Source organism: Rhinoderma darwinii, chromosome 1, assembly GCF_050947455.1.
Source record: "Rhinoderma darwinii isolate aRhiDar2 chromosome 1, aRhiDar2.hap1, whole genome shotgun sequence".
Classification (NCBI taxonomy): domain Eukaryota; kingdom Metazoa; phylum Chordata; class Amphibia; order Anura; family Rhinodermatidae; genus Rhinoderma; species Rhinoderma darwinii.
The window spans coordinates 391,469,706-391,483,081 of record NC_134687.1 but is presented as its reverse complement, the minus strand read 5'-3'; the positions used below and the strand labels follow the sequence as shown (position 1 = coordinate 391,483,081).

Genomic DNA, 13,376 nt, shown 5'->3' with positions numbered 1-13,376 from the left:
CCCAATTAAACACTTCTTATCCTGATCATCATTTTCCCAGAAGTCTGCAAAGCACTTGTTAACAACGGCACACTTTTTGAAACTATATGAATAAATTAGCAAATAATCCTGACATGTTAGTTTTAGTAAATACTAGTAATAGTAGTTCATGTAGTTTTACATTTTCAGGAGGAATAACAGGAGCACACAATTCAGAGTTAAAAAAGAAAAAAAAAAAAAAAAAAAAAAAGCTCCAGAATTTTTATTTTATGGGGATACAAGTATTTGCTGAAACAAACATGCCAGGAGAGCGAACCCGTTATAAAATTATTACAACCCCTCATCACCTTCATCACCACCTCTGGTTTCCTTTGAAGTGTGACAGAACTGGAACACGCATATCCATAGCTACACACTACCAGCTATAGTTATTTATTAGAGGGTTTATGTCAGATTAGAAAATAGCTCTATTTTTTTCTAAAAGTAGCACCACTCACGGAGTGAATAGGACTAAGCTTCAATATTAGAAACAGCCCTTGGACTGGAGTGGCTCCTTAGAAAACCCCTTAAAAGCACCGATATATTCTGCCAAGCTGTAAAATGGAATTATTCTCCAACTGTGAAATATTGGGGACATGGTTGAGGTTTTAGTATACATGCATTGACCCCCTATACTACTATTTGCTGTAGGCAACTCCTCACACTTTGCTTACACTGCCCCCCACACTGTATATTGCCCCCCATAACTGCCCTCCACACAGTAGAATACCCCATCAGCTGCCCTCCACACAGTATCAAGTCTAACATAGCTGCCTTCATACTGTATAATGCCCCACAGCTGCCCCCACGCAGTATAACGCCCCCTTAGCTGCCCCAATAACGCCTAATAAAATACGTACTCAACTAATCCCGTTCCAACGACGAGTGGAGGAGATCCCTCCGCTTCTCCGGTCTGTGTGGCTCAGCACAGACAGACGCGATGACATCACTGCCTCGCGCCTGTCTACGCTGAGGTGTTAGCGTACGGCGATACATAGTGAACGGTTTATGCTCTACCATTGGATTCAACTGTATCTGCGTCCTGAGGTACAGATGAAACCGGGAAAAAATAATTGAAGAAACCAAAATGCACAAGAGGACATCTGATAATTGCGCTGAATTTCGGTTTCGGTTATTTTTTGATTAATTGCCAGCCCTAGCTGAAATTGTCCTTGAATTTTGGATTTTTATGTGTTACATCGGTTATACGTTTTTGCTAATGGAATCCTACGCAGAAAAGAATGTTAGCGGGCTTGTCCTTGAATTTGCTGCCATAGACAAGACTCTAGCCAGCCTGGAAGCTCTCTTCTCGACCAGTGGCCAAATTTTAACATGCTTAAACTTTTTAACTCAATTTCAATGGCTTTCATGTGCAGTCCGTTGTTTCACGGACCAAATCAATGAAAAGGCCGAGACGGTTTCCGTCAAAAATGGGCAGGAGTAGGACCTGTCCTATTTTTGACGGAACGGCCGCACAGTTCCGTTAAAACAGAAGTGTGCATGGCCCCATTGAAATGAATGTGTCAGGATGCCATCAGTTAAAACAACGGCTAGCACCCTGACGAAAAAAAAAAACTGAAGTGGGCATGAGGCCTAATACGGAGTTAAAATTCTAGCTTCACATTGAAGCCACATGAAAAACTGCATAAATAGCAATACTGTACCTCAATCTAAAATAATCACCAAGACTAAACTACAAATGACTGTTCAGCAGACCGAGGCTGGAATAATAGAGCTAAGGCTAGTAATATAGGTAAGATTACATGATTATAGCATTGCTATTTATACTACATTTTAGAGCTGTACATTCAGTTCTAAGTGGTAAACCCATCAGCCTCCTCCACAACAAAATACTGCAGGTGTACCCGATATAGGCGAAAGGACCAGCAAAGAGACATTCAAGAAGGTGTTCTCCAGAAAACTACGGCGGCTGACAATGACTCCTGAAAAAGAACTCTGCCATGAGCGCAGTACAACCTGACGTAAAACACCTATAGTACAGTAATAACCAATACAGAAATGTAAAGCAATACGTTGTAACGCTATTACTATATTCTATATCTGATGATCTGTAGACATTGAATGATGAAACTTTACTGGCTTTCAGAACACTAGACAGGAGCGATTTCATGACAGTAGGCAGGCCAGATACGAATGAATATACTGCTTGCGATTGCTATGCAGACAGTAATATTGACCAAGTTATTTAGTGGGGCTGTGGGGGGCTTCAGTAATTGGTGTCTGTCTAGGGGGCCTGGAAATAAAGTAGAGGAGACCTATTGTAAACGAAGAAACCATCCATTGTTATGTGGCTAGTATCGTGAGAGTGATGGGGGAGGGAAGCCACTTGCTGATGGCCCTGCACAGTATCGTTTTAGTATATAAAATGTAGAAAATATTTATGTGCACAGTTAGCAGTCAGAGGACAGGGGTCATGTGCAAATTTCATTGTCACTAATTCGAACATCTCTGGTGAAAACGTAAGACTACTAACTGATGAAACACCCTGATCAAAGATGTTGCGTGTGAACCTTGCACGTATGCCTGACGGTCTCCCTCTTCTCAGTCATCTCTTTAGGGTTATTTTCACATGCACTGTTTTTGGATTTATTGAATGAGATTGAATGGACATTAAATTTACATTTAGAGAAAAAAAAAAAAACAGAAAAACACACAACCGTAATATCAGCAAAACCAATGGCAATAAACCTGCACGTATTTATATGTTCTTTGCCGTGGTTTCTTCTGTGCGGTACGGATGTAGCCTTCTGCTGCACCACTACCGGGACGTGTAGACATGCTACAGTTATTGATATATATATATATATATATATATATATAAGTCTAACCCTAACCATCAGCTCAGTGTGGCGTACACAACAAAGCCAGGCAACACACAAGTGGAAAAACGTATTACTTAATCTTATTAAACTTACATTGAAGATATCCCAGGATGCCATTGATGGGTTACAGACTCACAATCCATACTTCAAAGTTTAAGTAAGGAATGGAAGTCCGAAATGCATTGCCATAACATTATACCTATGCAATAAACAGTCATTTATCCATACAATCAATAGAAATATGCAAGAACAACTTTAGGCCCGTTTCACACAAACGTAATACGGGTTCATTTCTGCACCTATGTTATACTGGTGTAAAACTGGCCTTATCCACATAGGCAATAAACCTATGTAAAGGACAGTCCATCATTCACATATGCAACGGACACTCCTTTAGGGGGGAGTTCACACAGAGGTTTTTGACGCGGAAGCCACGCAACAAAACGCGCCAAATAACGGCCAAAAATGCCTCCCATTGATTTCAATGGGAGGCGGAGGAGTTTTTTTCCCGCGAGTGAAAAAACCGGCTCGGGGGAAAAAGGAGGGAGATGCTCTATCTTCGGGCATTTACGTTTCTGACCTCCCATTGACATCAATGGGAGGCAGAGAAAGCGTATTTCGCTGCGTTATATGTCCGCGGCGCTCAATGGCCGCGGACGAAAAACGCTGCGAAAATCGGCGTGCAGGCAGAGGAAATTCTGCCTCAAAATTCTTTTGAGGCTGATTTTCCTCCTGCAAAAAACTCAGTGTGAACCCAGCCTTATATATCCTTTACATCCCATGCATCAATGTAACAGATCGTTCTTTATCCTTGATGTCACACTCTCCAATAATAAGTATTATATTGCCATGAACATTGTAGAAAGTAAAAAATAAAAAGGTCAATCATTCTCCGCATAGGAAGCATTGAGTCACAAGTGTCTAACAGCTGGAGCATACTATATAATTTTCACATGAGCCGCCTGAGTATAGATTAACCAATTTTAATGGTCCTCTTATCACCAGTGGAAAGTAATTAGAATTATACATATTTAGCACAGTGACTGCATAAAAGAGGACTGTCAATCAAAAGAAACCGTCCTCATCCTTCCACTTCTTGCGCTTAAGAAACTGTCACCACATTATAAGTGCCCTATCTCCTACATAAGGAGATCGGCGCTATAATGTAGGTGACAGATCGTTTTACTAAATAAAAATCACTGCTATTTTTACCGCGTTTTTAGATTTATGCTAATTACTTTGTTAATGCCCAACTGGGCGTGTTTTTACTTTTTACCCACTGGGCGTTGTACAGAGGAGTGTTTGACGCTGACCAATCAGCGTCATGCGCTTCTCTTTATTCATTTACTCCGCGCAGTGACACTGCGTTATTCACTATGTGCTGTCTTATACTGACACATTAACATTTCTGAAGTGTTTAGACCGTGACTAGACATTCCTTCCAGCCAGGACGCGATGTCTATTCAGAATCCCGACACTTCGCTAACGTTTGTGTGGGACTCACAGTAGAGCAAGCGTAATCTCCCGGTAACCTGTCATTTACAGCAAGATCTCGTGAGATTACGCTTGCTCTGCTGTAAGTACCACAGAAACGTTAGCGGATTGACGGGATTGTGAATAGACATCGCGTCCTGGCTGGAAGGAATGTCTATTCACTGGCTAAACACTTCAGAAATGTTAATGGTGAATAACGCAGTGTCACTTTAGCTGACTAAATGAATGGAAAGAAGTGCATGACGTGGATTGGTCAGCGTCATACACTCCTCAGTACAACGCCCAGTGGGTCATTAAGCAATCCATTAGCATAAAGCGAAAATCGCTAATAACGTGGTAAAAATAGATAGTTTTCTAAATAAAAAGCATTACTGTCACCTACATTATAGCGCCCATCTCCTTATGTAAGAGATAGGGCACTTATAATGTGGTGACAGAGCCTCTTTAGCTAAACAACCAGTGACACAATACAATTCTGTAGCTAAACTTGCTGCTGCTTACCTTCCAAGCTCTTCTCCAACGTCATAATAATCCTCCAGGTTTTCTTGTCTGAACACGGTCATGGTGTCTCAGTGCTCTGTACAAGCCCACTGTTTTATACACCTGAAAGTCATCACAACACGGTCAGATAGCTGTAATCAATAGACATCTTACATTTCCTGCATGAGAAAGAGGAACAAATCTCAATATAATGTATACACAGCTTTTATATACATGGATAATACAGATTGGCTTTATGAAGCAGTCAATACCGGTACGTTTATTTCAATCTTATTTTTTACATATGCATGGAAAATTAAGCTTTAGTTTGGAAAATAATTTTCTTACAGCTTCCCAGGGTAGCCATCTGCAGAATAATATGGATTGAAGAGTTTTTTGCAATGATTACCTAGCATAGTCAATGAACCAAGAAATCTGCTACTACAACCTATTGTTGAGGTTTTTTTTATTGATGCCTATTTCCTTCTTCCAGGCTACTAAAAAATAAATAAAAAAAATACTCATTTTAAGTTAAAGGTATTTTTATCATCCCTGCTTGCATTGTATTTTGAAGAAAAATACCATTGGGCTTACATGGCTGGAACTTCACTTGGCAATGCCTCTGCAGCTTTAAAGACATTGGTAATATACTGTATACCATGGCTATAGCGTTGCGAGATAAGAAGCACAACCGTCGAGTGTGTTTGGTGCGTACTTTTAGGGCATGTGCACACGCTTAACCAAAAACAACTGAAAATACGGAGCGGTTTTGAAGGGAAAACAGCTCCTGATTTTCAGACGTTTTTTTAATCAAACTCGTGTTTTTCGCTGCGTTTTTTGAGCTGTTTTTCTATAGAGTCAATGAAAAACGGCTCCAAAAACTTTCATGTTCCGTTTTTGAAAAACGAGGCGTAAAAAAACGCCCCGTCAAAAACAGATATTTGGAGGCGTTCGGCTTCCGATTTTTCAGCCGTTTTTTGGGACGTTTACGGGCCGAAAAACACTACGTGTGCACATACCCTCACGGTATGTTCCCACACACAGGATACACTGCAGATTTTCTGCAACAGAAAATCTGCAGCAGAATCTCTAGAAAAACGCTGGTAAATCTGTCACAGAAACCTGCACCAAATAGTGTTTTTTCTGATCATATTGCTGCAGAAACACTACGTTTTTTCCGCAGCGGCTTTACCAGCGTATTTAGCGTTGAACATTGGTTATAGCAAAGTATATTTTTCCCCTTCAAATTTCCAGCAGCCCTTACTGCGTTTCCGGTGTGTAGACGCTGTAAAAACCGCAACATCAATCTGTTTCTGCATTGAAGTCTACGGGCCAGACACGCAGCATCGCCACACAGAACACGCAGCATAAACGGACATGCTGCGGAGTTGAAAAACCCACAGAACACTTTCCGCACGACTTTTGTGAATTTGTTTTCCCGCAGCGTGTGCATGAGATTTTCTTAATCTCATTCACTTTGCTGCTACTTCACTGCACAGAATTCTGTTGCAGAGATTCCGCTGCGTTTATGCTACGTGGGAACCCGGCCTTAAAGGTCTCCATGCCATCGATTCCTGGACAGCCATTAACCAGTTTTGAGTCAAGAATTTAGAGAAATAGGATCTGTAGCATCCCAGTGATTGTACAGTAATGCGCTTCTTCTTCATAGGCCAACTCTGTCCAAAACCAAATGTAATGTAACCAGGGTAAAGATGGCAGAATCCCTTCCCCTAAGCAATTATAAGGTGGAATAGGGTGATGGTAACATCGGTCTCAGTTCTTTCCTACCTGGGTGAACAGTCATTTCAGTGGCAGGAAAAAATCACTGAACATCCTGAAAACTAGGGAGCGCAGAGCCCCGGAGATCAAGAGAAACTGCTGCCAAACCTGTAGGAAACCATGGTGCAGCCCAAAAAGCTACAATGATTACCTTTACCCCCCTCCCCCTTGGAGAATAAAATAATCACAGGTATAACTCTGCACGCTGCCATCACACGTCTGTAATATGGCTGCAAGAATTAGACCCCTGCTGTTTTACTGTACTTAGATCACCATAGAACTCTATGGTTACCTATGTTTGGTTCAGCAGAACAGAGGGGGTCCGAGACTAGAAGCATAAAAACGTGCGAATAATTGCAAATATTAAAATTGCGGCCTAAGCCGATCATAACATGAGATATGTGACTGACAACAAATAAAAGTGGGGGGGGGGGGGGCAGCAAAACAGACATTTTGTCAGACGATGTGTCAGCACTAGAGACGTGCGGATTTTACGGAAATCGTTGTGGGACCGAAAGACCAGGTGAGTATGATATTTTTTTTTTATCTAGTCCCCTCTTCCTTGCTCTAATGTTCATCATTTTGCTGATCCATGCTCCGCAAATCCCAAAAGTCTCTGATTTAGCCGAATCTGAAACTTTAGGGAAACGCGGCCTGTATTCGGTTTGTTTAGAATCCAGTTTGGTCATTTCTAGTCAGCACAGGTTATTTTCTTCCTGCCAGGATGTCGGATGGCTTTTCTCAGCTAACTAATAGCCATGATCTTTATCAATCTTTTCGTATAAATCGATGGTGAGGACAGCAAATAAGCATTACTGAGATGTTTAGGGAGCTAGACAAACCTGTGTGTATAGGCAAACCATGCAGAGGATTTACATATGGTTAATTTGCTACCTAAAGCAGAGAAGTTTCACTTCCTTCAACTTGTTTTCCTGTCATCTCACAGAAATCTGCGTTACCTACCCTCCCTCCCAGATTCCTTCTAACTAGTCCTCGAAAACAACATCATAACGATACCGTAATGTCCACAAGAAAACCTTAGCCGATCATACAGGAGCTGAGAGCTTGCTACGACTGCACACTGGATCACTTATCAGAACACGGCTGCAGATTCTGCTAGTGGTCCACTATACATCTAACAATCTGTACATTAAAGAGGACCTGCCTCTCCGTCATAGAAGTTAAACTGGTTAACTGACCTGAGAAGCGCTGGCTCCCTGATTCCAGCGCTGTTTTTGATGGCCCACTGTTGTGCTGGCTTCCTAGAAGCTAATTTGCAGTAGTAAGCCAACAGGGCGTGAACTACCCACAAGCTGCCTTGTGCTGATTGGTCAGCATCAGAGGCAGGGAAGCTACAGCAAATTAGATTAAGGGACGTTCATGTGCATGAGGCCTAACAATTCTCAACTCTACAGTGGGCCATATCTCTGGAACGGAAGGGTCCAGGAAAAAATTAAAACAGCGCTAGAAACGGAGACAGCGCTATTTAGGTCAGTTAACCATTTCAACTTATATGACCTAGTGACAGATCCTCTTTAAACTTCCAATATTTTCATGACTTGCAATGTGTATATAGTAAAACACAATAAAATTCTTACATCAATGGGACCTAAGATACCAGATGATCAGCTGGTCATAGAAAAAAAGTCAGTTGTACGGGCGAGAAGATTTGGAGAAAGTTTTATAAATGTAGTTGCACAGAATTTGGTGGTAAAGTCAAATGGATCCAGGGAAAGTTGGGTCGGAGAAAAAAAATATATATTAATATTGGACATGAGTATAAGGGTATGTGCACACACACTAATTACGTCCGTATTTCGGCCGCAAGTCCCGGACCGAACTCAGTGCAGGGAGCCGGGCTCCTAGCATCATAGTTATGTACGATGCTAGGAGTCCCTGCCTCTCTGCAGGACAACTGTCCCGTACTGTAATCATGTTTTCAGTACGGGACAGTAGTTCCACGGAGAGGCAGGGGCTCCTAGCATCGTACATAACTATGATGCTAGGAGCCCGGCTCCCTGCACTGTGTTCGGTCCGGTACTTGCAGCCGAAATACGTCCGTCAATTACGGACGTAATTAGTGTGTGTGCACATACCCTTAGGGCTTGTCCACACGTAGCGGAATTGCTGAGTATTTTCCGTAAAAAATTGCGGACGGAAAAAACGCAGCAAAATACAGCAGCAGCAAAGTGGGTGAGATATAACAAATCTCATCCACATGCTGGGTAAAATTTCCGAGCAGAAATTCACCCGCGGTTCATATATTTTGTGCTGTAGCAGGTCAATTCCTGCTGCGGAAAATGGACGTAATTGCTGTGTTTTTCAGAGGAGATGTCACAATCTCCCAACATTGAGGAAAAACGTGGCAAAATCTGCACCATTTTCTGCAGTAAAAAACGCAAGAAACTGAGTTTTTTCCACAGCAACCACGTTTTAAAAGTGGTTAGACAAGTGGGCAGGGTTTAGTGTGAGGTCTCCTGCAGACCCACAGGTTTACCAACACTTATGCCAAAAATTAACGTCAATTATGGCGCAAATGTAAGCCTGCTCAGAAGGCGTAGATTTCAATTTGTCGCACAGCCAGCCAGATTTATTAAGAGATGCGTACCTCTTCATACATTTGCCACCTTGTACTCCAGTGCCATACGGTTTAAGACGGGTGTATGAAAATTCCAGCCCTCGTAAAATCCCACAGTGTTCCATGAGTTTTGTGGAGAGGTTGGATCCGTGTTTATTTAGTCTTTGAAGTCTGTGTAGTTCTTCCTATGTATTGCAGGGGCGTTCCATAAGTTCGATTACAAATTCAGAAGAACAAATTTTAAAACTTTGGGAGATTGCGGACCATAAATTTTCTTGAGAAGGTTTGGCTGTAGTGCAAAACCTGTTCAATTTCTCGGTTTCCTTCTAAACTGACCCAAGAGGATGTGGTGCAGCCATTTCTTGTAGTGGAAACTTCACAATGATAAAAAGCTATTAGCGAAAACGGTTACAAAAGTTCATTAACAATAAAAAGTCTAAAATGGATAGTGAAAAGTCTGTGGATGTTCACACGCAGTGGTTTCAGATGTAGTTCAGGCCGTTTATGCCTCGAATTACGCCTGAAAAAACAGCTCCATTACGCCTCCAAAACATCTGCCCACTGCTTGCAATGGGATTTACGGTGTTCTGTTCCCACAAGCTTTTATTTTACGCATCGTTTTCAAAATATGGCACGTAAAAAGACTCCGCGTCAAAAGAAGTGCAGGTCATTTCATGGGACGTTTTTGAAGCAGTTTTATTGACTCCATTGAAAAACAGCTCCAAAAACGGCCGTAAAATACGCCACGAAAAACGCGAGTTGCTATAAAAACGTCTGAAAATCAGGAGCGGTTTTCACTTGAAAACAGCTCCGTATTGTCAGACGTTTTTGAGTTTGCGTATGAACATACCCTAAGTCCACCAATGGGAACACCTACAACGGATTCCCCCCCGAGGCCAAAAAGACCACTCCCCGTTACACATTCACCATATTAAAGGGCATAAACCCTAGTCGCCGCTGATCCCAGGAGTGGAACAGTCCCCGGCAAAAGAACAGTCAGCAGAGCACGGAACCTGCCACCAAATCTTACACCTACAAGCTTGTAACCTCTTCTTAAACCCACTTATCACCCTTGGGGCACTCTTCTATTTTCTCTCCACTAGTTTACATACAGTACCGCTACCCAGGAACAAGAGCGACTAAAATTTACATTACTTTCCACAAATACCTTACAACTTGCCATAACCCCATAACCAAAATCACCACCACATGGATATTTTTCCCACCCAGCTCGTCCACAGACGTCTTCGCTCCCTCCACCCATATCACTCTCTAACATTGATCAAATTGATGCCTCCACCTCTCTAATATGAGGCTGGGTTCACACTGCGCATTTTTTTGTTTGTTTTGTTGATGAACTCCCATTGAACAACATGGAAGTTTATCTGCCAAAACAAAAAAACGCAGGCAAAGAAAAACGCAACAAAAACAGTGTGAAGCTAGCCTCAACACTTCATATAGAAATATACCCTCACCACCCCCCAATATTAGCCCAGATCAGACAGCCCCTTTAAATCTCATGTCTACGGCACACATGCTTTATGATTATAGTCCATTAGTGTCGTAATGAAAAAGTTGAGGCTCAAATTGTATGACCAGCATAGAAAGCTTTTATTATAGTTGTGAAAGATTAGAAAAATTGTATGGAAAATTGGTATCATTCCTGCAGAGATGCCATACTGTATGGCCCATAGGCTGGGGGGTATCTTTAGGACAATCCCCGCAACGTGGTGTTCACCTTCAAAATGTAACCTTACAGCGTGCCAATTGTTTCAACTTTGATGCCACTATCTAAATTGGTATCTTCAGAGACTTGTCCTAGTCAGCGCATATCTTGGGGGTAACGTGTATATGACCACCTTTATCCTACAGTCGGTAGCCCATCCCTGGATGTGTGCAGCTAGCCATACAGATCTGGTCGCTGCAGTACAAACCATATGTGGAGTATGACACTATATACAGGGCTGTGTTCAGACATTGCTTCTACTAACACATACAAATCAGCTCCACACACAGGATATATAGAATTAACCATGATCAGGAGGCTCCAGTGCGGTCCCCCTACAATAACCATATCATGGTGGGGTGCACAGGGGCTCAGCTCTACAATAAAGCCCAGCCTTTTCTATCAGTGCCAACAGATAGGAGCCTGCCCCTTCTTCCCAATCACCGAGGCAGCGGCAGCAACAAGGGAAGCGGAGAGGAAGAGAAGAAAGAAAGGGAGCTCTGGCTTACCACACAATAGCAAGGCGCCATAGAGCTGCAGCACCACAGACCAGGGGACAACGCTCGGGCACAACATGCGTCCAGTACAGAGGTGCAATGTCTTCTCAGTGCTGTCCAACGAGCGGTCACCAGCAGCGCAGCCACCAGAGCTGCCGGGGAGTGCACTGACTGAAGGAGGAGGAGGGTGAAGGAGGGGAGAGGTGGGAGGAGGAGGAGGCGGCTGCTGGGCACTCAGTCATGGGGAGGGTGGGGAGAGAATGGGGCAGGTATATACTACTGTGTGAGGGAGAGGGAAGTCTTTACCTCACGGCTGAAGTTACCGTCCCAGTCACCTCAACCGGACATAACTATTTTCTGGATTATGAGCCCTCATGAAGATAACCTCCCAACAGCCCAGAATCAAAATCCCTCACTACCCATCCTTTTATATATATATGTGGTTTATTATTCCATGTTTCAGAGACGACATGGAATATATATATATAACTTTTACATGCCCATTGGAAAAGAGATAGAACCCCTCCCCACTATCTGATCTTACGGTCAGTTCACACAGAGTTTTTAGTGCTGATTTTGACACGAAAACTTGTCCAGAATTCGCTCCAAAAAAACGGCTGAAATCGACCCCCTTTGATTTAAATGGGAGGCAGAGGCGTTTTTTTTCCCAGGTGACCTTTGGCCGTTCGCAGGAAAAATAGCGGCATGTTCTTTCTTGCCGTGGTTTCCGCCTCTGGCCTCCCGTTGAAATCAATGGGAGGCAGAAAAAAACCTGCGGCGCTCATATTAGATTCAACAGGCGCGGGCAAAAAAATACGAAAAAAAAAAAGGGCTAAAAGCAACGCCGGCAGTTTAAAATCTACCTCAAAGCAGATTTTTTCTAACCACAAAAAAACTGCTGAACTACCAAACAGAGCAACTGTTTCTTGTCTGTGCTCAGCCCCAAAGTTCCAATTGTATCCACTTCTCAGCTGTCAGAAGAACTGTGTATATAAACAAGTGTTCTCATTCACTGACAGCAAACAAGTATATTTACTGTGAAATTAAAACACAAAGTATATTAGAAAGTTACAGAACTTTCCATTTATACAGTGATTAACCCCTTCAGGACCAAGCTCATTTTGGCCTTCAGGACCAGACCCATTTTTTCAAATCTGACATATTTCACTTTATGTGGTAATAACTCCGGAACGCTTTTACCTATCAAAGTGATTCTGAGATTGTTTTCTCGTGACACATTGGACTTTATGATAGTGGAAAAATGTGGTCGATAAATTCAATATTTACCAGTGAAAAACACCAAAATTTGGTGAAAAATTGCAAAAATTTGCATTTTTCTAAATGTAAATGTATCTGCTTGTAAGACAGGCAGTTATACCACACAAAATTGTTGCTAATTAACATCCCCCATATGTCTACTTTAGATTGGCATCGTTTTTTGAACATCCTTTTATTTTTCTAGGACGTTACAAGGCTTAGAACTTTAGCAGCAATTTCTCACATTTTCAAGAAAATTTCAAAAGGCTATTTTTACAGGGGCCAGTTCAGTTGTGAAGTGGCTTTTAGGGCCTTATATATTAGAAACCGCCAAAAAGTCACCCCATTTTAAAATCTTCACCCCTCAAAGTATTCAAAACAGCATTTAGAAAGTTTCTTAACCCTTTAAACGTTTCACAGGAATTAAAGCAACGTAGAGGTGAAATTTTCAAATTTCATTTTTTTTTTGCAGAAATTCATTTTTATTCTATTTTTTTTGTAACACAGAAGTTTTTACCAGAGAAATGCAACTCAATATTTATTGCCCAGATTCTGCAGTTTTTAGAAATATCCCACATGTGGCCCTAGTGTGGTAAAGGACTGAAGCACCGGCCTCGGAAGCAAAGGAGCACCCAGTGGATTTTGGGCCTCCTTTTTATTAGAAAATATTTTAGGCTCCATGTCAGGTTTCAAGGGCTCTTTCG

At 42.1% G+C, this 13,376-nt stretch overlaps 1 protein-coding gene across 1 annotated transcript in view; it reads right to left on the bottom strand.

Moving 5' to 3' along the window:
* DAPK1 (death associated protein kinase 1) overlaps positions 1 to 11,578 on the bottom strand; it is a 157,624-nt gene extending 146,046 nt beyond the window's left edge. The window contains exons 1-2 of the mRNA XM_075828803.1: positions 11,428 to 11,578; positions 4,857 to 5,014 (exon numbers count right to left, since the gene is read on the bottom strand). Of these exons, the coding sequence (XP_075684918.1) occupies positions 4,857 to 4,918 (62 nt within the window). The 5' untranslated portion in view covers positions 4,919 to 5,014; positions 11,428 to 11,578. The remainder of the gene's footprint in view (positions 1 to 4,856; positions 5,015 to 11,427) is intronic.
* Between the last annotated feature and the right edge of the window lie 1,798 nt (positions 11,579 to 13,376).